The 26,338-nt window shown below is 40.3% G+C and overlaps 1 protein-coding gene and 1 pseudogene across 3 annotated transcripts in view; one reads left to right on the top strand and one right to left on the bottom strand.

The window, feature by feature from the left end:
• Positions 1-1,547: 1,547 nt before the first annotated feature.
• Positions 1,548-1,648, bottom strand: LOC142441999 (U6 spliceosomal RNA; annotated as a pseudogene).
• Positions 1,649-2,026: 378 nt separating this feature from the next.
• HEMK2 (HemK methyltransferase 2, ETF1 glutamine and histone H4 lysine) overlaps positions 2,027-26,338 on the top strand; it is a 30,520-nt gene continuing 6,208 nt past the window's right edge. For all 3 annotated transcript variants that reach the window (XM_075542392.1, XM_075542391.1, XM_075542390.1), the window contains exons 1-4: positions 2,027-2,195; positions 6,058-6,144; positions 8,379-8,469; positions 21,716-21,799. In XM_075542392.1, coding sequence (XP_075398507.1) covers positions 2,062-2,195; positions 6,058-6,144; positions 8,379-8,469; positions 21,716-21,799 — 396 coding nt within the window. In that variant the 5' untranslated portion in view covers positions 2,027-2,061. The remainder of the gene's footprint in view (positions 2,196-6,057; positions 6,145-8,378; positions 8,470-21,715; positions 21,800-26,338) is intronic.

Here is a 26,338-nt window from a genome sequence, read left to right as displayed (position 1 = left end):
CAAAGAAGTCATAGAAGAGAGACTGTGTTAGTCCAGGTGGACTAGAGAAACAAATTCATAGACACTCATATATGTATAAGAAAGAGCTTTATATACAAGAGTAATTGAATACTGATAAAACATCCCAGCCCAGTCCAGATCAAGTCCATATGCAACGATGCCGAAAATAGGAAGATCACAGGCTTGTGGGTGGAAAGTCTTGTGGACCCAGTAGTGGTGGAGGCATCTTAGTGTTGGTGTGGGGCTCCATGTGGCTCCTCCAGCTCCAGGGCTCTGGCTGCATCAGTGTAGCTTCATCAGGCTCATCATCAGTAATGTCTTGCAGTAGTGAGTGTATCTGGCCTTCAATGAGCTATTTATCTCTGAGGTACCTCCAAATGAGGTCATCAAGCTGCAGCCTGATTGAGAGGCTAGACTCCACCCCTTAACACGTTAACAGAAGATTATGTAACTACCACAGAGGCCTTGGTGATCTGTCTCCAAATGGTCGCTGTATTGAAAATCCCATAGCATATAGGCCACTCTGCTCTGCATCTCATGCCAACATGAGCTCCAATATGACCAGGAATCTTTTCAAAGGAGAAGAGATGCAGACACATGCAAAGGAAGCGCACATGAGACACGCAGACCAGAGGGCAAGTAATCATGTGAGAAGACAGAGATTGGAATGACCTTGAATCACAGACAAGCTACAAAGCGCAAACCAAGGAAAAGCTGGGGCTAACAGAGGCTGGAAGAACATGGAGTCATCCTCCCATAAAGGATTTGCAGGAAATTTGCCGCTGCCAAGAAGCCCCTGTGGTGTAATAGGTGACACGTTGGGGTGCTAACCCCAGGTTAGTGGTTCAAACTCACCGCTGCTGCACAGGAGAAAGACGAGGTTCCGTAAGCTCTAACCTAAGGGAGCACTTCTACTTTACCCTGTAAGACATACCCCACAAGTCACCATGTGTCAAAATTAACTTTATGGGTTTGGATTATTGTCCTGCCAACAACTTAAAAAACTCATCGAAGTGAACATTGTCAATAGTCAGGGTTTGTTTGTTTATTGTTAATGCGATCCAAGTACTTTCTGCATTTTAATTTATTAAATATTTTACTAGGAAACAAATTTCAAAACACTTATAAAAGAAGGCAAATACCTGGACAGTCTAATACCTTACAGAAGATGTTTTCAATGATATGTATGTTAACGATGCCCCTACTACAAAAGGTATCAAGCTCAGTCAGTTTTATTGAGTTCTACCAAATGCTCCAGAAACAGGAGCTTAATAACCTCTGAGGTTGCTATAAACTTGATATAAAACAGAACTACATGAATTAGCATTCCTAAATTAGCAGTGTTTTAAAAGAAAAGCACATCATCTTCCTTGAAGTTTCATTTAAGAGTGTTTCTCTGGGCCAATATTAGGAATTAGAAAATACGCTTAAACGTTATTAAAACAAATATATAAAAATATAAGTACATATATAAATAGAACATAAACTATATAAATATGTAACTATATAACTATATATATATTGGGGAACTATATATATTTTTCTCTATTAATATGTAACGCTTCATGCGTATCATCCTTGTGCAGGGGCCATGTTAATCTACTCTGTGCCCTTTCAATTTTAGTATATGTGCCGTCGAAGCAAGCATGGGAAATACATATATCATATATATCTGGGGGAAATATATATATATATCATACACCTGGGGGTAATATATATATCATATATCGGGGGAAACATCATATATATCTGGGGGAAATATATGATATGCTCATCCAAATATATATAAATGCTCATCCAAATAAAAAACATTTGAGCATGCCCACTATCTGGTGCTAACCCATAAAGTAAATATAAACATCCCCAAACTGACGCAAACGTCCAGACTTGCTGACATCCCTGGCGTTTTAAAATGCCACGAGCATGTGCTGATAGTTTCACAGGGAGTAAAAGCCGCTGCTCCTCGGCGGGCCTACGTCTCCCGCGCCCCGCCCCCACGCCGAGGTCGTGCCACTGCGCAGGCGCGACGCGGACGCAAGTGCGCGCGGGGACGCGCGGAGGATGGCGGCGCTGAGCTGCCCCACGCCGCTGCACGCCCACGTGGGCCGCGGGCCTTTCCGCGAGGTGTACGAGCCTGCCGAGGACACGTTCTTGCTGCTGGACGCGCTCGAGGCGGCGGCAGCCGAGCTGACCGGGTGCGTGAGGCGGTCGCGGGGCCGCGGGGAGACTTAGGGAGTCTCGGCCGCTCGGCGGCTGGCGGGAAGAATCGGTCGCCGCCCCCTTGGCGGGAACCCGCCCACTGGCCTGTGATTGACACCGAGATACGTTTTCCTGCAGAATCCTGTAATGCGCGTACCAGGAGTGGGTACTCTTTTGCCAAAATGTTGGTTTCGTGATCTTGAGGCCTTCTTACCACGCTACGATGTCTTTTCCGATCCGCTTGTGTGAAAAACGCATGCCCTTTTTTAAAGGCAACTGTTGTCATAAACATAAAATAGCCAAAACATTGGACTTTTACTAAGTATTTTAAATTACCGATCGTTATCGGATTTATTCAATACACAAAAAACAACATAAGGGCAGTAAAAATAGGTTGGAAGAGCTTAAAGAAATTCTTTTATCAGCGCTCCGTAACATACTCTGCCTTGATAAAATGTTAGCCAGTTAAGTAGCTGCTAGCCACTTGTGGGTATGGAGCAGTTACCATGTGGCTAGTGCAGCCGAAGGTCATTCGTTTCGTTTAATTAAAAATTATCTTCTCAAAGCCAAGCTCATTGCCAACGAGTCGATTCTGACCCATGGCAGCCCTGTAGGAGAAGATAGACTGCCCCGGAGGTTTCGAAGCTGTAAACCGTTAAGGGAGCAGGAAGTTTCATCCTTCTACCAGGAGCTGCTGGTGGGTTTGAACTTCTGACTTTGCGGTTAGCAGCAAAACAGCACACTCTGCCATAGGGGCTATGGAATCTACCTGAGAGCTTTATAAATATTAAATTGATATTGTTGAAATGTTCGTGCTGAATTTTGAGTTAGTGTATATATATAATCCTAACAATTTTAAATGCATATATGTGCAATTTAACTTATTTCTAATGAAAAAATATGGAGACTTGGATTTATTTAAAGATGAAAACTTGAACTGGGTTTTCTCAGGGTGAAATAATGAGCTGTCAGGCCTCAGAACAGCTTCAAACATCTATATTGTGTTAATTTATCTCTCTTGAACTCAGTTGGATTTTTCCATGTATAAAATACCCCAACCTTTATTAAACCAGTTTCTTATTGTAAATGATGGAATCTGGATTTACTGGAATATGGAATGGAACAGCACTGTTTTATCACTTATCTTTTATGATCAAGATATCCCAGAAAGATTTACAAGCCCAGATTGCATGACAAAGTATGCAGTAAAAGGACCTGATTTTTATTATAAAGTCTTGAATAGTGCTGGTCTTGGAATTCTAATTATTTATGAGACTATGATGGTTATTTTCAAATAGAAGTGACATGATAAGATTCACAGACCATCCTACAGAATAAGAAAAGCTTCTCGGCTATATGGGCTGTTTAAGTTAGAAACGCCCAGTGTCTACTCTTGGTGAGTTTTGGGGAGTTAGGTGGAAAGACCACTGCAGGGACCCTTTTTTAATTCAGTTCTCCCTGGTGGCATAGTAGGATGTGCTTTGGGCTGCTAACGGCAAGGTGAGGAATTCAAACCCAGTAGCCACTCTGGGAGAAAGATGAGTCACTATGGGTCACTATGAGTTGGAGTCAACTTGATGGCAGTGAGTTTGGATGAGGCTCACCTGCACCTATAACAATGTACAGCTCAGAAATCCTATATAGGATCACCATAAGTTGGTATTAACTTAAGTGGCGGTGGGTAACAACCTTCTAAGATAGTTAGAAATAACATTCTATGGTCAGATATTTAAATATTTTCCTAATTCCACATATAGCTAGCCAAACACTAATTTTTTTCCCTTCAAAATCTGTTATTAGTTAAATACGCCATCTATTTCCTTACCTCCCCACTCTATAAGGTATGCTAATAGACTTGGGAAAATTATGTAACTAAAACATGACTGAGGAAAACATCTTTCCTAAATACATTTTATAGTTAAGCTAATCCTGCCCTTTTAGGAAGTCCTAAACAGCTCCTTGCAAAGATTCTGTGTTTCACATTATTTGATATTCTAAAAATAACTTATTCTAGTAATATTTTATTGACATTAATTGAAAACCACTTATCGTGATTTACAATAAATTGCACACTCAAATCGTCAACAATTTCGAGTAACACACCGTTAAATTTGAGTACAGTGTGATGGTAAGTAAATGGTAAATCAGTTTTATATCCCCATATAAGAAGGGGCTTTGGGGCCAGGGCATGGCACCCCATCAGACTCTACTCGAAAATACTCTTAAAGGCAACAAACAGACCTTGAACTATTTAGAGGCTTTTTTTTGTCATTGGTTTTTTGTTGCTGTTTTGTTTTCTTTTGCTGCTTTGTTTTACTCTGTCTTGTTTTTGTGCATATTATTATCTGCAGGTCTATCTAGATAAGATAGGCAGAATAAACAATCTGGAGGAGAAAATAATGGGACTGATGGTTTGCGGGGAGGGACATGGAGGAGGGAGAGGTGGGGGAAAGGCAGTGGTGTTAACAAACCAGGGACAAGAGAACAACAAGTGAGTGATCGAGAATCAGTGGCAAGAAGGATGTAAGAGGCCTGATAGGGTTTAATCAAGGGCACTGTAACCGAGAGGAGTTACTGAAACCCAAATGAAGGCTGAACATGATAGTGGGACAAGAGGGAAGAATGAGGAGCAAAAGGCATGTAGAGAGGTCTAAATACAGGCATGTACATATGTAAATAAATTTATGATGATGGGAAACAGATCTATGTGCACATATTTATGGGTAGCAGATGGACATTGGGCCTCCACTCGAGTACTCCCTCAATGCAAGAACACTTTGTTCTATTAAACTGGCACTCCATGATGCTCACCTTCTTGACATGATCTCTGAAGACAAAGCCAGTGCATAAGCAAATGTGGTAAAGAAAGCTGATGGTGCCCAGCTATCAAAAGATAAAGTGTCTGGGATCTTAACGGCTTGAAGATAAACAAACAGCCATCTAGCTGAGAAGCAATAAAGCCCACATGAAGAAGCACACCAGTCTGTGTGCATAGGAGGTGTCAGTAGGATCAGGTCACAGGCATCAAAGAACAAAAAATCGTATAATTGTGAATGAGAGTGAGTTCGGAGTGGAGACCCAAAGCCCATCTGTAGGCAGCTGAACATCCCCTTACAAAAGGGCTGCCGGGGGAGGTGACGAGCCAGTCAGAGTACAGTGTAGCGCCTATGAAATGTACAACTTTCCTCTAGTTCTTAAATGCTTCCTCCCCCCACTATCATGATCCCAATTCTAACTTATAAATCCAGCTAGACCAGAGAATGTACACTGGTACAGATAGGAAGTAGAAACACAGAGACTCCAGGACAGATGATCCCTTCAGGACCAGTGAGAGTGGTGATACCAGGAGGGTAGAGGTAGAAAGGGGGAACCTATTACAAGGATCTTCATATAACCCCCTCCCTGGGGGATGGACAACATTGGGTGAAGGGTGATGTCACACAGTGTAAGACATGGCAAAAAAATAAAAATTTATAAATTATCAAGGTTCATGAGGGAAGGGGTCTGGGGAGGGAGGGGAAAAGTGAGCTGATACCAAGGGCTCCAGCAGAAAGCAAATGTTTTGAGAATGATGATGGCAACAAATGTACAAATGTGCTTGACACAATGGAAGGATGTATGGATTGTGATAAGAGTTATTCAAGCCCCTAATAAAATGATTTTAAGGGGGTGAGGCTTAAAAAAATTTATGGGAAAAAAATCCATTATCTTTTCATTCCATTTTTCAATTAACTTTCTGAAGCCCCCACATGTAAGTGATGATACTGGGGAAATGTACATTGAAATTAGCATTGAAATTCTTTTCTCTAAAGTGTATTTTTGATCCTGCCATACTTATAACTGTTTGTTTCTTCTTAGAGTGGAAATATGCCTTGAAGTCGGGTCAGGCTCTGGTGTGGTATCTGCATTCCTATCCTCAATGATAGGTCCTCAGGCCTTTTACATGTAAGTAGATTACATTCTTTTTTTTTTAATACTTTTATTGAGGACTCTTATATCTTATCACAATCCATACATTCATCCATTATGACAAGCACATTTGCACATATGCTGCCATCATCATTTTCAAAGCATTCTCTTCCCACTTAAGCTCCTGATATCAGCTCTCCCTTTCTTCCTCCTCCCTCCCCCACCCGCTCTCCCTCACAAACCCTTGATAAATTATAGATTATTACTTTCAAATCTTACATCATCCTCCATTGCCCCTCACCCACTTTTCTGTTGTTCGTCCCTCTGAGAGGGGATTATAGGTTGATCCTGGTGGTCGATTCCCCAGATTGCATTCTTCTACGTCTTCCACTGTGAGAAGTCACGGTGAATGTGATTGATTAAATGAAGTAACTGTTATGCATTGGCAATATGCATATGCTATTTTATTTAAATATAGTAAGGTCCTAGATCACAAATTATCCTTTTCTGGAAATTATAACTGCACATCAGAACTCCTCTAGTATACTGCATAATTATATCTTAAGGTTTAATGTTATTTTAGGCACAATTTCATCAGAAAAAACTTAAATTGCCTTGAAAAATGGTTGAGAAGATAGAAAATAGAAATAAAATAAATGTTATCACATAGGGTCAAAGTGTGTTTCCCTCCAGATCCCCCCACCCCATTTCCCATTCATTTATTTTAGTATCACCAACATTTTCCCATGATTTAAAGTCTTTTTAACTTTCATTTTTAATGACTGCATAGTATCCTTTCACTGGATGCATCATAATTTAATGAATTCCTTCAGGTGTATGTACATATGAAAGTATTCTTTTACTCTTGGACATTGTATCAATATAATTTTTTTCATCAGTACACCTACTGACCACTGAGCAATTTATCTCATTAGCCAGCATTTTGTATTCATGACAGTTTTGCACATTGACGATGTGTATCTACCATTAGTGCTTATTATGCTACTTCAAGTCGTGTGCCAACCTGGCTGAGCTCTGATTCTCAGAGGTACTCATGAGGTACTCATGTTCCATTTTGTGATCTGATGTGGCCAGCTGCCATTTTTATTTTATTTTTATTTTTTAATCATTTTATTAGGGGCTCATACAACTCTTTTCACAATCCACACATACATCTTTTGTGTCCAGCACATTCGTACGTATGTTGCCATCATCATTCTCAAAATATTTGCTTTCTACTTGAGCCCTTGGTATCAGCGCCTCATTTTTCCCCTCCCTCCCCATACCCCCCTCCCCCTGAACCCTTGATAATTTATAAATAATTATTATTTTATCATATTTTACACCAGTCAACATCTCCCTCACCCAGTTCTTCGCTGTCCATCCTCCAGGGCGGAGGTTATATGTAGACCTTGTCATCTGTTCCCCCTTTCTCCCTCACCCTCCCTCCACCCTCCCGATATTGCCAGTCTCACCGCTGATCCTGAGGGTTTTATCTGTCCTGGATTCCCATTTCCTATCTGTGCCAGTGTACATCTTCCGGTCCAGCCAGTTATGTAAGGTAGAATTGGGATCATGATAGTGGGGGCGAGGAAGCATTTAAGAACTAGAGGAAAATTGTATGTTTCATTGATGCTACACTGCACTCTGACTGTCTCGTCACCCCCCCGCAGCCCTTCTGCAAGGGGATGTCCAATTTCCCCCAGATGGGCCCTGGGTCCCCACTCTGCACTCCCCCTCATTCACAATGCTATGATATTTTTTTTTAGTCTTTGATGCCTGACACCTGATCCCTTCAAACGCCTTGTCATCTCACAAAGCTGCCATTTTCACACGACACTAATTTACACGAAACAACCTGCTCCATGAGATCATAGCCATATCAATATGGGAATCCCAATACCATTGAGTCAATTCTGACTCTTAGTGACCGTAGAAGACAGGGTAGAACAGTCCCTATGGATTTCTGAGACTGTAAATCTTTATGGGAGTAAAAGGCCTGTCGTTCTCCTAAGGAGTGGCCTATGGTTTCAAACTATTGACCTTGCAGTTGGCAGCACAACATGTTATCCATCACACCCGCAGAGCTCAATAGTGAGAAGTGGGCATATAACAAATCTTGGTTCATTTTGCTTCACCATTATTAAAGTATTCTAATTTTTCCCCTTAAATCTGTTCTGTTTAGGCGAAATGAAGTATTCCTTTAATTTTTCAGTAACAGATATGCCTCATGGATGCAGGACATAGTTTTCTTCCTTTTTGGTTTACAGGTGCACGGACATCAACCCTAACGCAGCAGCTTGTACCCTGGAGACAGCACACTGTAACAAAGTCTGCCTTCAACCCATAATTACAGACTTGGTAAGAAATTCATCCTCGTCCAGTAATTATAAATTACCTTTACAAATAAATTAAGGTCAAGACAATTTAAGTCAAATAAAGTTGAGGAATTACTTAATTAAACAGTGACTCCCTAAACAGTATACTCCATTCAAAGTAAATTCTTGGCTGCTGTAATCCTCAAAGAAGAAAGTTTGCACTCCGTTAGCAGTGAAAGCTGAAAGGGGAAGACAATGCAACAAGAGGTGGGCCAAAAAACCTATGGAAACAGGGCAAGGCCTTGAGAAGTTGTGATGAGTTGTTGAATGAAAAGCTGGTTATCTGTTCTGTAAACCTTCACCTAATTCACAATTTAAAAGTTTTTTTTTTAACAAAGTGAAAGGAGTTGTATCAAAAACAACAACCAACTTAAATAAGTAGATAGATAGATAAATAAATAAAAGGCGTCATGTTAAGGAATAATGCACTTTGAGCCAGGCAGTAATCCGAAACCAACTGATCAGACATCTTTTGGTCAAAAGTGACAGCTCAATTTAACTGGCTTAAATAAAAAGCAGAATGTATTTGGTTTGTCACTGGAAATTCCAAGCACATCTATCCTCAGGCACTCAAATGATAATGCAGGCATAGTTTTCTTAGATCTCTAGCGGCTCTATCCTTGGCAGCCTTTGCCTTCATGCTAAAAAGGTACTTGGTGTCATCTGTGTCTTATATTTCCGCAGTCCCCACCTAGCCAGAGAAAAAGGCCACTGCTAGTCAGTTGCTATAGCAAAATCCCCAGACTGAATAGTACTTGCATCAACGTGGGTCATTTCTTTCAATCACCTGCTGTAGCCAAGGGGGTTGGAGTATGGAGATGATTGGTTTAGACCTGGATTATATTCCCTCCCCAGGAGGGAGAAGGTTGGGATCAGTCCTTCCTGAACCACGTGGATTGAAAATGAGAGGCCCTTCCATAAGGAAATGTAGTTAACAGAGGAAAAATGAGACCAGCACAGGTAATGACAAACATAAAACTGCAGCATCGCAAGTGTGTTTCAAGACACAGCTTGCTCTTTTTGAATTGTTCTATAGTAATTTTGATTATATATAAGACGTAGATTATTTTGCATTTGTATTTGATTGCTTAGATATAAATATGAAATGCCTTTTTTATAAGCAAATATAGAGGCATCACCGGGTAATAAGGCTTCTTAACCAGTGTATTATTCTTACATTGATGAGGGTAGGTTGAGGGCGAAGGAAAGCCCAGCTCCCTATCTGCTCAAGGATGAGTCCTACGAGACAGAAGTAGACATGCCTCAGCTCTGCAACGTTCTTTACCCTATTTCGACACCAATCAGCGGACATACGACACTCGGCTGGGTTTCATAGTCCATTATGCTGGCCACATTCTATCTCAAAATGTCATTAAGACGACTTCTTGTGGTCTCTTCCAGGCTCCCCCACTTAGTCTCATGGTCTCAGTGCTGTGGCCTCTGCTGCTTCTCCCACATCAGGCAGCTGACAATTATGGGAGTTAGTAGGAAAGTAAGCAGGTTACATCAAGTCAGGATCAGAAGACAGTCAGGATGTATCCTTTGTCTGCAACACCTCTTCTCAACCATCCTGTCAGGCATGTCTCTCTCTGGTCCTTGGCCCCTCTCCAAATGTTACAAAGCTTCCTTAGTGCTGGTGAATGCTCAGAGGGCACCCCAATCTTCCAGCCTGCCTACTGATCTATCTCACAGTCTTCACCAAGGGTTGCTGCTCCATCTCATAGACTCTGTGTGACTCCTGCACTCTGTTTCACGGTCTTGGTGCTGCTCTGCTGCTTCTGCCACATCAGGCAAGAAACTGGCAGCTTTCTTGATGGCTGTGAGTTTCATCTTTTTGCTTCTCAGATGGCTCACTTATACCCAGCAGAATGACAAAGTTAATCCCTCAAGTTAGAGCTCTCTGCACCTATTTGCAGACACTGTGAATAGAAGAGAGATACCAGGTTCTTGAACTTCACCACAGTAGCTTTCTTGCTTTTACAAATTGACAAATTATTTCCAGTTTAGAAAGAATTAAACCAGTACTTACGTAGTTCTAAACATTATTAGTACAACTTCTTGCTGCTATTAAAAACTAGATAGTAAGAAAGGTACTCTTAACGATTTTCATGGGATCCATGTGATCATGTTAATCTTTAATTTTACTTCTTTCTTTTGAGTGTTCATAGTAATTATTGAAGCATATATTTATTACTGGTAGGACAATAAAACATTTAAAAGTGGAATAAATTCAGAACGTCTTGGTTTTTTTTTATCTTTTTATTGGGGCTCATAAGGCTCTTATCACAATCTATACATACATCAATTGAGCAAAGCACCCTTATACATTCGTTGCACTTGTCATTCTCATAATTCACCTTCCACTTGGGTTCCTGGAATCAGCTAGGTTTCCCTTTTCCACCCTGAACGCGCCTGATCTCGTCTTGGTTTTTTTAAAAAGCAGATGTCGAAGCTGAAAGTCACATAGCTGAAAGTCATAAACCCAGATCTATAATCCAGAGTTAGAGGCCCCACTGCTGCTTAGGATGTAACTTGTTTTGTCTAGGCCAGTAGTGGGTCCCCAGAAGTTAAAAGTGGCCCACAATCTTGAATATTGAATTTTGGGAAAGAAATAAGCAAGAGATAGTTCTGAGCAAAATGATAATCAACTTACAAAGTTCTACATTCAGAACATGGCAGAAGGATGAGAGTGCTCCATAAATATTTAGTCTCAGGAACCCTGTGTAAGATTGCAGTGAGTTGGATCGATTGATGACGGTGGATTTGGGATTGTATACAATAAAATGACTTTTCAAGAGCTGAATTTACTTTAAAAAGTAATTTCATTGTATTTCATTTTTAGTTTTAAAAGAAAGCATTTATTTTGTTTTTCAATATATGCTACATTTCTTATATTCTTAGAACATAACTTTACCTTTGTTTCAGCAGGATCAATATGAAGAGCGGGTATTCTGTGCTTTATGTGATAATGACTATGGCTTATTCATGCCTTTAATATCTCAGCCTTTAATCACTTTTCATTTTTATTTTCTCCATCTTTTCACTAGTTATAGGTCCTATTTCACTGCTACTCGATAGCTCTTTCAAGTGTTTTGTGTTAGAAAACCAAACCACCAATGTGGTAGACTTGAATTTAAAGTAAGAGGTAAGGACTCTGAGTAGTGCAAAGTACAGTGAAAATGATTGAAAGCAAGAACTCAAGACTGCTTTACTTTTCGAGATCTCCCAAGTTTTCCTCCTTTGACAGGTACCGTCTCAGACTTTTCTATCAATCTGTATTAGTAGGGATATTTGAATTGGCCTTCTCTCACAGGTTTTGACCTTCTACAGTTTCTGACTCTCCCCAGATTTACTGTATATTTGTTTAGTGTATTGATTTTAAAAATCTCTCAGAGACTTTTTTGTTTTCTCTCTAGTTCTTGGCTATATTCTTGTGGTATGAAACTGTCCAAAAGCTGAATATGGATGAGTTCGGTGCACTGTAATGAGACTTTATATCCTGCCCATGATGGCTTTTTAAAATTTAAGTCCATGTTCTTTTGAATTCCAAAAATGTTTACTTAAAATCCATTACTGCAATAATTACTACTTTATAAAGAGCCCTAGTGGTACACCCATTTAGGTATTAGCTACTCTCAGAAAAGCCAGCAGTTCAAACCCACCAGCCTGCCCCACAGGAGAAAGATGAGGCTGTCTGCTCCCATAAACCCTATGTAGGATAGATATGAGTTGGAATAGACTCAGTGGCAGTGGATTGGGTTTTCTGAGTTTGTATAAAACATCAGGGATCATTATACATAGATATGAAGCAATTACTCTCTGGTTTTCTTACTCAATATTTTTGGGAAATTACATAATGGAATTCTGTCTAGAGTTTGAAAATATTTCTTTATGAAGTTGAAAAACAATCTTTTGGAGAGGACAGCAAATTAACTAGAGCTCTTTCTACATGCAGACAAGGTTACACCTAAGTTTCCCTACCACCTTCCGCCACAAGTTGTCTGTCAGTTTTTTTTTTACTGTGATGGTTAGTTTGTGACTCTGATGCTGAAAGCTATGTCACTGGTATTACAAACACCACCAGGGCCACCCAAAATAAACAGGTTTCAGCAGCACTTCCAGACTAAGAACAGAGTACACAGAGGAATACGCTGACCACTTCAGAAGAATTAGCCACTGAAAACCCTATGGTTAGCATCAAAACATTGTCAGTTACGGAAAATGTAATAAACAGAAGGAGAATATTGACAATGATAGTGTGTTCGACTGAATAGAAACACAAGACCAGTGATACTCATCTTTGTACAAGAAAGAACTTTACATCAAGAAGGAGCCCCAACCCATTCCAACCCAAGTTCATAGGTCTAATGCTAGCTCAGTCCTCGTCAAACTCATGTAGCTGCATGTTGCTGAAACAGGAAACAGTGATTAGAAGCTGGTGAGTGCAGTCATGTGAATTCAAGGTTGGTGGAAGCATGCCAGGGTACCTGCAGCTCTCAGGCTTCGGCATCCTATCTGAGACTACCCATGGAGGTAGACACAAAGTCCCTGTGAAGCCCCAGCAAGGAGAAAGTTGAGTGGCAGAGAGAGAAGCGGTTCCCAGAATCCCACATTGTCATATAAAAGACCACACACTCATGGAGGTGTCATTCAGCTACCACCTGGTTGACAGGTTTGGTTCCATCTCTAGACAAAAGTTTCTAGTTGACATATCATCCAAGTACCACAGAGAGTGCCAGAAGATGAGCCCTCATGTCAGAAGGCACTCAAAATATAAGTAAGGAAGAACAGCCTTCTCAAATGACCTTATGACATGGATGAAGTAAAGTGCGTGGGAAGAAAGCCATCAGGACCTTCTTTTGCTGATGAAGCACTACTCAAAATAGCTGCAAACATCAATAAATAATTGAAAATTTGGACTGTAAGAAGTATGACTAGGAAAATTGAGAGTTCAAAAGGAAATAGTGCATTAAGATCGATACTCTAGGCATCAGTGAGCTGAAATGTGCTGGTATTGGCCATTTTTAATCAGAAAAACATATGGTTTACTAAACCAAAAATGACACAATCAAAAGGAATGACTTTGTATTCATTGTCAAGAGGACTTTTCAAGATCTACCTTAAAGTACAATGTTGCCTGTGGTAGGATAATGTCTATGCACATTCAAGGAAATCCAATGAATATGAATATTTCTCAAACTGAATGAAGAAACAAGAATTCTACCACTGTGTTTGTCTGCAGATCAAACATGCACTCAAGATACATTGGTAATTATTTGAGATTGGAATGCAGAAGTTGGAATCAGGAAGGGACGTAGTTGGAAAATACTATCTTGATGATATAAACAAAGCTGGAGATCACGAGAGGATTTTGCAAGACCAACAACTTCATCAAAGCAAATGCCTTTTTAAAAAAATAAAAGATGTACCGGTGAAGAACACAGCTTTCCCCCAGATCCTGGATGCTTCCTCCCCCCAACTACCATGATCCGAATTCTACCTTGCAGGCCTGGATAGGACAGAGGATGTACACTGGTGCATATGAGGGCTGGAGGTACAGGGAATCCAGGGTGGATGATACCTTCAGGACCAAGGGTGTGAGGGACGATGCTGGGAGAGTGGAGGGTGATTGGGTTGGAAAGGGGGAATTGATTACAGGGATCCACATGTGACCTCCTCCCTGGGAGAGGGACGGCAGAGAAGGGGGGGATGGGAGACTCCGGATAGGGCAAGATATGACAAAATAACTATGTATAAATTACAAAGGGCACATGAGGGAGGGGGGAAAAAAAGAGGACCTGATGCAAAGGGCTTAAGTGGAGAGCAAATGCTTTGAGAATGATTGGGGCAGGGAATGTGTGGATGTGCTTTGTACAATTGATGTATGTATATGTATGGATTGTGATAAGAGTTGTATGAGTCCCTAATAAAATGTAAAAAAAGAAAAGAATTAGGGCAAAGAATGTACAGATGTGCTTTATACAATTGATGTATGTTTATGTATGGATTGTGATAAGAGTTGTATGAGCCCCTAATAAAATGTTTAAAAATAAATAAATAAAAGATGGGCTTCTCCAGATGTACTACAAAGAAGCCAAATTGAGTTCCTCTGTGGGATGAGACTACAGAGAAGCTCAATATCGGCAGATAAAACAAGGCCAGAGATGACTTTGGAATAGACCATCAATTGCGCATATGTAAGTTCAGGTTGAAGCTGAACAAAATTAAAAGTCCAAAGGAGCCAAAATAGAACCTTGAGTATATTCCACCTGAAGTTTGAAAGTATCCACCTGAATATTTGAAGATTTGATGTATTAAACACTGATGACGGAAGACCTGATGAGTTGTAGGAGGACATAAAAATATTCATGAAGAAAACAAAAGCTTACAAAAGAGACAGCAAAGAAAGAAAAGATCAAAGTGACTTTCAGAAGAACTCTGAAACTTGCTATCACTCATAGTATAATGAAGGCAAAGGGAAGAAACTGTGAAGTCAAAGAGCTTTAAACATTTCAAAGAGGAGCACAAGAAGGCAAAGTCAAATATTATAATGAAATGTACAAGGGCCTAGCCTTAGAAAACCAAAAAGGACGAAAATGCTCAGCATATTGGAAACTAAAAGAACTCAAGAAAAAACTTAAGCCTCAAGTTGCAATATTGAAAGATTCTATGGGCGATAAATTGAATGATGCAGGAAGCATTAAATGAAAATGGAATGAATACCTAGGGTCACTGTACCAAAATGAACTAGTTGACATTCCACCATTTCAGGAGGTAGCATGTGAACAAGCACCAGTGGTACTGAAAGAAGTTCAAGCTGCACTGAAAGCATTAGCCAAACACAAGCTCTAGAAATTGATGGGATACCTATTAAAATGTTGCAGCAGACTGATGAAGGACTGAAGATGCGGCCAATTGATTGGGAGGGATACATATTTGTACCTATTCCAAAGAAAGGTGACCTAACAAAATATTCAAGTGACAGGACAATATAATACCACATGCAAATAAAGTTTCGCTGAAGATCATCCACCAATGAAGCTGCCAGAGGTTCAGATCTGATTCAGAAGAGGATGTGGAACAAAGGATATCATTGTTGATGTCAGATGGGTCTTGGCTAAAAGCAGAGAATACTAAAAAGATAATTACTTGTGTTTTATTTACTATGTAAGGCATTTGACTGTGTGGATCATAAAAAAACTTGAGAAGAACGAGACATCCAGAACACTTCATTATATTCATTAAGAACTTATACATAGATCAGGAGGCAGTGGTGAGAATTGAACAAGGGAATACTGCATAGTTTAAAATCAGGAAAGCTGTGTGTCAGGGTTGTGTTCTCATGCATATTCAAACTGTATGCTGAGAATCATCAGAGAAGCTGGATGATATAAAGAATGTGGCATCAGGATTGGAGGAAGATTTATTAATAACGTGTGATATGCAGATGACAACTTTGCTTCCTTAAAGCAAAGAGGACTTGCAGCACTTGCTGCTGATGAAGATCAAGGCTCGTAGCCTTCAGTGTGGGTTACAACTCAATGTACAGAGGACTAAAATCTCACAACTGGACCAAGAGGTAACATCATGTTAAATGGAGAAAAGATTGAAGCTGTCATCTTTCTGAGATCCACCATCAGTACTTATGGAAGCAGTAGCCAGGAGATCAAAGAATACATTGCATGTGTAAATCTGCAACCCAAGACCTCTTTAAAGTGTTGAAAAACAAGAATGTTACATAAGGACTAAGGTGTGCCTGACCCAAACCATGGTAATTTTAATTGCCCCATATGCGTGTGAAAGTTGGACACTGAATAAGACTGAAGGATTGATGCTTTAAAAAAAAATCATTTTTTGGGGGGCTCATACAACTCTTATCACAATCCACACATAACTCAATTGTGTAAAGAACACTTATACATTCGTTGCCCTCATTCTCAAAACTCACTTTCCGCTTGGATTCCTGGAATCGCCTCCTCATTTTTCTTTCTCCCCTTCCCTTCCTTTCTCATTTCCCCCTCCCTCATGAAACCTTTATTATTTATAAATTATTATTTTATCTTATCTTACACTACCCGGCATCTCCCTTCACCCACTTTTCTGTTTCCCATCCCCCAGGGAGGAGGTTATATGTAGATCCTTGTGATCAGTTCCTCCTTTCTACCCTTCCCCTCCCTCCCGGTATCGCCACTCTCACCACTGGTCCTGAAGGGTTCATCTGCCCTGGATTCCCTGTGTTTCCAGTTCCTATCTGTACCACTGTGCATCCTCTGGTCTAACCAGGTTTGCAAGGTAGAATTGGGATCATGATATTGGGGGGAAGGAAGAGTTTAAGAACTAGATGAAGGTTGTGACTTTCATTACTACTACACTAGACCCTGAGTGACTCATCTCCTCCCCACTACCCCTCTGCAAGGGATGTCCAGTTGTCTACAGATGGGTATTGGGTCCCCATCACACGCTCCCCTCATTCACAATGATAGGATTTCACCCCCTGCCTTTGTTGCTTGAAACCTGGTCCCCTCGGCCCCTCATGATCACACATGTTGGTGTGCTGCTTCCATGTGGGTTTTGTTGCTTCTGGGCTAGATGGCCGCTTGTTTACTTTCAAGCCTTTAAAACCCCAGATGCTATATCTCTCAATAGCTGGACACCATCAACCTTCACCACACTTACTTAGACATATATTTGTCTTCAGTGTTTATATGGAAAAGGTGACCACACAATGATGGTTTTTGTTCTTTGGTGTCTGCTACTTGATCCTTAAACACCTCTTGATCACATGGGCTTGCATGCTTCTTCTCTGTGGGCTTTGTTGCTTCTGAGCTAGATGCCTGCTTGTTTGCCTTCAACCCTTTAAGACACCAGATGCTGTATTTTTTGATAGCTGGGCACCATCAGCTTTCTTCACCACATTTGCTTATGCATATATTTGTCTTCAGCGAGCATGTCGGGAAGGTGGGTATTATGGAATGACTGTTTAGCTGAGCAGGGTGCTCTTGTATTAAGGGAATGCTCATGAGGAGGCCCACTGTTCACCTGCTATCCTACTACTAAACCTATAAATAGATCACATAGGTCTATTTCCTCCATAATCATAAATATGTTTACATATGTACATGTCTGTATTTAGGCTTCTACGTATGCCCTTTGCCTCCTACTCCTTTCCTCTATTTCCTTTCGCTTTCCTCCTGTCCCACTACCATGTTCAGCCTTCATTCTGGTTTCAGTAATTCCTCTCAGTTACCTTGCCCTTGGTCACTCCCTACCAGTCCTCCACCCCCTCCCTGCCACGGGTTTTGAACCACTCATTGTTCCCTTGTCCCTGGGTTGGCCAACACCTCCTCCCTTCCCCTACCTCCCACACTCTCATGTCCCTCCAGGACTGTTGGTCTCGTTATTTTCTTCTCACATTGTTTATCCAGCCTGTCTTATCTAGGTGGACCTGCAGAGATAATAATATGTGCATAAAATTGTGGATGGCTTCAACAGCACCAAACAAAGTGGCACATAAGAACATGGCGACGACGGCAGCAACACTGACCAGCACCAAGCAAAAAAGCCACTGACATACAAAATTTAAAAGAAATGAAAGAAAAAAACAAAACAGAAAAAGAAAAGCTTGTTAATAGTTCAAGGTCTGTTTGTTGACCTTTAGGAGTGTTTTCTGGACGAGGCTGATGGGGTGCCACATCCTGGCCCCAAAGTCCATCCTTTATACTCCCTCAGGACCTCCTTGCTCTGCTTCCCCCGCCACTCCATTGCACGCCCCAGTGTTATGCCTCAATGAGGTGGTGTCAGCTCCGTCACACAACCCACACTGTGTCTCCGGTGGTGTCCCGTGTAAGGCCATGGGTCAGTGCAGGATGTCGCATCTCGCTGTGGCGCCGGCTATATGGTCCTCTCTGTACATTAGGCCCTCTGAGCCGGGCTATCTTCCTGTGAGCTTGGTGGAACCAGGTGTGCTCCATTCAATTCCTCCTCCTTTGCTTCAGCTTCCTTCTGGGTATGGTGTGGTAGGTCAGTTCCTTTCCCACAACAGATGATCCCTTGGTGTGTTAGTGCCCTGTTCCCCCCGTGCCATCAACTCAGTTTCTCCCCACCCCAATCCTCCCTCCTCCTGCCCCCCTTCCCCTTCTTTATGTTGGACTCTCATGTACCTCCTTAGGTGTGGTCTGCCCTCCCACCAACTATCTATTCTTCTGAATTATAGTGCTGGCAAAGAATATTGACATTACCATGGACTGCCTAAAGAACATGCAATTCTATCCTGGAAGAAGTACAACTAGAATTTCAGCTCTTTAGAAGCAAGGATGGTGAGACTTTGTCTCAACTACCTTGGACATGTCAGAAAAGACTAGTCTCTGGAGAAGGACATCCTACTTGCTAAAGTAGAGAGGTAGCAAAATCAGGAGAAAGCCCCAAAGAGATGGATTGGCACAGTGGCTGAACAATGGGTTCAGACATACAAACAATTGAGGATGGCACAGGGCTGGGCAGTGTTTCACTTTGTTGGACATGAGGTTTTTCTGGCTCGATAGCGCCTTACAACATGATGCCTGTAAAGGCATGGGTTTTTTGGGGGGTTTTCTTGTTTTGTTTTTTAAACGTTTTATTAGGGGCTCATACAACTCTTATCATAGTCCATACATATACATACATCAATTGTATAAAGCACATCTGTACATTCTTTGCCCTAATCATTTTCTTTTCTTTCTTTCTTTTCCCTTTTCTTTTTTTACATTTTATTAGGGACTCATACAACTCTTATCACAATCCATACATATACATACATCAATTGTATAAAGCACATCCATACATTCCCTGCCCCAATCATTCTCAAAGCATTTGCTCTCCACTTAAGCCCTTTGCATCATGTCCTCTTTTTTTTATTCCCCTCCCTCCCCGCTCCCCCCTCCCTCATGTGCCCTTTGTAATTTATACATCGTTATTTTGTCATATCTTGCTCTATCCGGAGTCTCCCTTCCCCCCCTTCTCTGCCGTCCCTCTCCCAGGGAGGAGGTCACATGTGGATCCCTGTAATCAATTCCCCCTTTCCAACTCACCCTACACTCTCCCAGCATTGCCCCTCACACCCTTGGTCCTGAAGCTATCATCCACCCTGGATTCCCTGTGCCTCCAGCCCTCATATGTACCAGTGTACAACCTCTGCCCTATCCAGCCCTGCAAGGTAGAATTCGGATCATGGTAGTTGAGGGAAGGAAGCATTCAGGATCTGGGGGAAAGCTGTGTTCTTCATCGGTACTACCTTGCACCCTGACTGACCCATCTCCTCTCCTAAACCCCTCTATGAGGGGATCTCCAGTGGCCGACACTTGGGCCTTGGGTCTCCACTCTGCACTTCCCCCTTCATTCAATGTGGTATATATATATATATATTCTTTTTTTTTTTGCATGGTGCCTTATACCTGGTCCCTTTGGCACCTCGTGATCGCTCGTGATCGCACTGGCTGGTGTGCTTCTTTCATGTGGGCTTTTTTGCTTCTGAGCTAGATGGCTGCTTGTTCACCTTCAAGCCTTTAAGACCCCAGACACTATCTCTTTTGATAGCCGAGCACTATCAGGTTTCTTCGTGTAAAGGCATGGGTTTAATGGTTTTTAAAGTATTTGGTTATTTAATATAATCTGAGCAATACTTTAAATGCCATTTTTACCCTAAATGCACTTTCTTTAAAAAGACATTTTTTTGTGTTTTCCATAGACAATTATATTCAGTTTGAAGTTTCATAAAATGCCACACAATTGTATTTTCAATCTCTCCTGCCTTTGCTGTCTACCTTGTTTCAGGTAACACATTTATAAGAATTAAAGAAATTGATGTTACTTACTACCAAGTTTATTCCATCTCATGCTGAGCCCATATGTGCTGCTTAGAACTGCTCCATAGAGCAGAACTTTCAAGGCTGTAGCCCTTGGGAAGCTGATCTTCAGTCCTGTCTTCTGCCAGTGGTTCTCAACCTTCCTAATGCCGCGACCCTTTAATACAGTTCCTCTTGTTGTGGTGACCCCCAACCATAAAATTATTTTCATTAATTTTGCTACAGTTATGAATCAGGGGACCCCTGTGAAAGGGTTGTTCGACCCCCCAAAGGGGTTGGAACCCACCAATTGAGAACCGCTGCTCTAGCTGGATTTGAAGCATCAACTTTTTAGCTAGTATTTGAGTGCTTAATCATTTGTGCCACACCAAGAGACTCCCAATTGAAGAAGAAAAAAGAAGAAAATCCATCATCTGACAATTTCTTTAATTTAAATGGGTTTTTTTTGTCATCAAATAAAACATTTCTTTTTATTATAGAAAGTAAATGTTTTAAGCTATTTGGAGTTCTAAAGTTGTGTCCAAATCTATGGAAACTAGAACATGTCTCATAGAACTCCTACAAGTGGGAATGTGAGGGTGATCTGGCTGCGACATCTGTCACCCCATTGATCGCCAGGGTTGATTCAGCTGATCTGGCTGGCTAGGCGGGTGTCCCCTTCCTCCCTCACCGCTCCATGTGCGTCCCTCCCGAAGCTGCGTGCTCGGTTGAAGAGGACGACCTTCCCCGATAGAAGGAACACCGTCCTTCAGACAAGGGTATACAAGTAGCGCTCCCCTGCTAGAACCTCCAAACAAGTCTCAAGAACTCCTAAAACTGAACTCAAGACTGAGCATATAACTGTTCAGAAACCAAGGATTGATTTGCGGAATCATTTTAATTCATTCTTTTATTAATAATAATAAATTAATGTAATAGCTCTTATCACAATCCATACATCAATTGTGTCAAAACACATTTGTACATATGTTGCCATCATCATTTTCAAAACATTTTCTTCCTGCTTGAGCCCTTGGTATCAGCTCCTCTTATTTCCCCTCCCTCTTCCACCCTCCTACCCTCATGGACCCCTGATAAATTATAAATTATTATTTTCATATCCTACACTCTCCACTGTCTCCCTTATAGTAAATTTATCCATTATTACCTGTAAAATCAGTAATATGGGTGAAAACCTTGTTAATAAAATTATAATTCTAAAATTTATATTAACTTACAGATTAAAAATTTTACCTAGCAGATAATATTAAAATATTTATTTCTAGTTTTGTCTACAAGTGTGGTCCTTTAACATATTTTTCTTAAAATGTAATAGAGTATTTAAATATGTATCCATATGTATTTTACTTAGTCTGGCTTAAAATTCTGCTTATTGTTCAACAAATTTAGGTCAAAGGTTTGCTACCAAGATTGGAGGGAAAAGTTGATCTTCTGGTGTTTAATCCTCCCTATGTAGTGACTCCATCTGAAGAGGTAAGATATATACAAAATTTCACTATATTTTTAACTGCCTTGTTTCTACATCACATGAACTTCACATGACATCATTTTAGGTTGCTAACACAAACCATTCCAGTTTTATTCATACTTACCAAAAATTGGCTTCTATTGGTAGACAAAGGAAAGAAACCTAAAACAATAAATAAAGAAACTATTCTTTTTTTTAAAAAACATTTTATTAGGGACTCATACAACTCTTATCACAATCCATACGTACATCAATTGTGTAAAGCACATCTGTACATTCTTTGCCCTCATCATTTTCAAAGCATTTGCTCTCCACTTAAGCCCTTGGCATCAGGTCCTCTCTTTTCGCCCTCCCTCCCTGCTCCCCCCTCTCTCAGAAACTCTATTCTTCTATAGTCTTCAAAATCCCATCCAAAGCAGAATATAGGTATTTAAATATTCTCCTTCTCTCTTGCTTGCTCCCTCAGGTACGCCTTTTATTATGATTGATACATTTGCAAAGCAAGCGATCTTAATCAACCTTAAATTTCCATTGGAATTCTTTCTGAATTTCTACCACCCTTCCATTTTACCATAAACAGATTTTTCTCTTTTGTAAATATTACCAGAAGTGAGAGAAGGAAACCAGTTCTTGTTTTAGATAGAGACAGTGATCTAGAAATCTCTGTCGTGAAGTAAACCATGTTAACCATTTCCCTGTACAGAGCATATTGAAGGGTGACGGTGCGTACTTGTGGATCAGGGCTAGCCGTGAGCTGGAATTGACATGATGGCAGTAGGTTGGGTTTGGATTTGGAGCTCCTTTAATTAGTCCTGGTGGCACTGTTGAGTAAACGTTTGATTGCTAATCTTGCGGTTAACAATTCAAACCTACCAGCAACTCGGAAGTACAAAGTTGAGGCTCTGTGTTCCTGTAAAAGAGTCACAGCCCCCACTGAAACTCTACGAGGCACTATGAGTCAGAATCTATTCAGTGACAGTAGGTTTACATTAGATTGCCTTTTAATTGATGTGCCTACTTTATTTAGATGATCATCTTTTGGCAAAACTGATAAATGTTACACTCACCTCCACTAAGACTGGGAAGATCCACAAAGCTGCTATTACTGCTAATAAAGATTAAACCAGTAAGAAGTTTTTATCTCCGCTGACATAGGAAACTCATTATCACATTCAGGAAAACATTTTAAACCTGAAGACCACTTCAGGGAAATGCAAGTTACTAAGACCCTTTAGGAAACATTATGAAAGTATATTATTTTATCATACAAACATGATAAAAATGTTTGTTCAATAATCTCAATCCTTGAAATCTAATTTAAGAAAGTTATTCAGCAACACAAAAATGGAAATTCACAAAAAAACATATCATTACAATGACAAATATTATGGAGGCATATATGAAACAGAATAGAAATAGGTGAGAGAGTCCTGGTATATTTTGTGCACAAACTGGGAAGACTAATGAATGATGAGTGGAGAGTTTACAGCATGGCAGTCGAAAAGGACTCTTCTAGAGATTATTTCTAGCACTAGGTTCTGGGCTTCTCCAGAGCCTTGCAGCTGCTGGACTCTGTTATGATTGAGTGTTTGCCTTGGGCTCTGTTGTGATTCCAACCAAGAGAGCAAGTGTCATAAATCCTCTTCTATGAGCTGAGTAATTAATTAATTGGAGAGCAGGATCAAAGTACAGCACAGCGAAGATTTCCTGGCGTTTTAGGAACATGTTTTACAAAGTAAAACATTAGGAAATGGATGTAAAGAGATTGCAGCTAAACTATGAAGACCGGAACCAGTAGTCTGGGAATCAAATGGAAGAACAGTTTCTGTTCCCAGAGTATGATGATAAAGAGAATTGAACCACAGTTTTTAAAAAGAGCCTTGAAGGAAAGATTGAGGAAAACATAATATGAAAGATATTCCAACTTACTAATACATCCAGACACATGGAATCTGGTGCTTTTGGTTTGTGCCTATAATCCATAAGTGATCACTGCAAGCTCAGCACTGGAGCTGGGTAGAAGGCAAGCACAAGACCACATTGACTCTTGCTCCAAGGTACGATACAATGAGCTTTCCCCACAAAGACTGAAACTGCTTGGGGCCTATGCAAATGTGATCAGCATCAGATGATCAGTAAGCACCAGATTAACATGGTTTAGCATCCTTGAGGAAACATCTAAACTAGCGTCTGCACAGAGTTCCTACTCAAGACTGGAGTAACGTAGCAAGACACTCCAGACTTAGCAAAAGTATATTGTTAGGCATGGGGATACTAACCATAAGGTCAGTGGTTCAAATCCATCAGCTGCCTTATAAGAGAATAGGCTGTTCCTGTAAAGATTTATAGCCTCAAGAACCCTAAAGAACAATTCCATGCCCTCTGTGGTCTCTATGTTTGGGAATTGATTCAATGGCAGTATATTTGGGTGGTTGACTTTTTTTAATCTTCTGTCAACAAAACAGTTTACCTCTAGAGAATGGGCTCCATCAACATAGGGGAGAAAACCGAGAAGACAATATGAGGCCCAGGAAAAGAGGGAATTCAACCCCAGGGCAAAGCAAAGAAGTCTAAGGGTGCTAGTAAAGGATTGTCTTCAGGAGAAAAATCTTAAAGCAAAATAGAACTGCTAAATGTACTTTTGTGATTAACTATTGCGATTACATGGATCAAGAGGTAGCTGTGCGAACAGAACAAAGGCGTTCTGCATGCTTTAAAGTCAGAAAAGCTGTGTGACAGGGTTGTGTCTTCTCACCAGACTCATTCAGTTTACATGCTGAGCGAATCATCAGAGAAGCTGGCTTATGTGAGGAATAATGTGGCATCAGGATTGGAGGAAGACTTAGTGACAATCTGGTGTGCAGATGGCACAACTTTGCTGAACGTGAGGAGGACTTGCAGCACTTGCTGATGAAGATCAAGTGTTGTAGCTTTCAGTATGAATTACAACTCAATGTAAAGAAGATCAGGATCCTCACAACCTGACCAATTAGTAACATCACAATAAATGGAGAAAATGAAGTTATCGGGATTTTTGTCTTGCTTGTGGATTTACAATCAGTGCTCGTGGAAGCTGCAGTCAATAGATCAAAAGATGTATTACATTAAGTAAATCTGCTGCACAATATCTCTATAGTCTTGAAGAGCAAGGAAGTATGTTACTTTGAGAACTAAGGGTGCCTGACCCAAGCTGTAGTATTCTCCTTTGCTTCATATGCATGTGAAACGTGGATATTTAATAAGGAAGACCAAAGAAGCATAGATGCATTTGAATTGTGGTGCTGGTGAAGAATATTGAAAGTACCATGGACTTCACTAAAAGGACAAACCAATCTATCTTGGAAGAAGTCAGGCCAGAGTGCTCCTTAGCGGCAAGGATAGCAAGACTTCGTCTTACATACTTTGGACATACTTTCAGGAGAGTAGTCCCTGCAGAAGGACATCATGATTGATAAAGTGGAGGGACATCTATAAAGAGCAAAGCCCTCAATTAGATGATTGACAAAGTAGTTGCATCAGTGGGGTCAGGTACAGGAAAAATTGAGAATGGCACAGGACAGTGCAGTGTTTTGTTCATAGGGCTGTGCATAGGTCCCTAGGGGTTGGAGCTGACTCAATACCTAAGTTTAAGATATGTATGGGAATACAAAAGGGACTTCAAAATCTTCATGGAAACTTGGAATTAAAAGATAATGGAATTTCTCATGAATTTATTTAAGCCTATTTGTAACTAAAATACAAAGAAAAATAAACAAACATAGAAACTAGTACTTTACTATCAAAAAGTATGAAGCTATCAAAAATGAATTAAAACTAATCCAAACCACTTAAAAAGATTTCTGTAAGGTATTCTAAATGAGAGACATGCAAGAGTGAATGTAAAATGTATAATCAGCATAATGTTAACGACATCAAACATTGGCATGTGTATGGGTATGTGTGTGTGGTGGGAAGAAGATAGGACAATGAAAACATTTAAAAGCTAAAATATGGAGGAAAAAGGTAAAATAGCCAGCTTTGTAAAAACATGTGATCATATTTTTCTCCCTTGTAAAGTTATGTATATAGGTGCATATAAAGAAATTAAAGCAAATATAAATCATATTAAATGGATAAAAGCAAAGGCATGAATGTTTTTTTGTTAAGTAAATGCCATAGAAAGAAAGAGAAAACAATTGTTAGGGTTAAAGTAAGATTCAAAACATTTATATATATATATATATATATATATATATATATATATATATATATATATATATATATATTCTTTAATTTACAGTGGTTAAAACAAAAAATGCTTGAGTGTACCGCTATCTAATAAGTGGGTTTCAAAAGGGAGGTGTAAAGGATACCCCTTCTCATCACTTTTATTCAACATTTGCTGGAAAGCTTAGCCAGAGCCTTTAGACAACAGAAAAGGATGGAAAGAATCCAAATGAGTAAATTAAGAAGTGAAACTCTGTGCAAATGATAGGCTTTTATATGTAGAAAACCCCAAAGACTCCATAAAAAAAATTGTTGGAAACAATTGAAAAGTTTGGCAA

This window comes from Tenrec ecaudatus, chromosome 2 (genome assembly GCF_050624435.1).
Source record: "Tenrec ecaudatus isolate mTenEca1 chromosome 2, mTenEca1.hap1, whole genome shotgun sequence".
Taxonomy (NCBI): Eukaryota; Metazoa; Chordata; class Mammalia; order Afrosoricida; family Tenrecidae; genus Tenrec; species Tenrec ecaudatus.
This window is presented reverse-complemented; position numbering and strand designations above follow the sequence as displayed.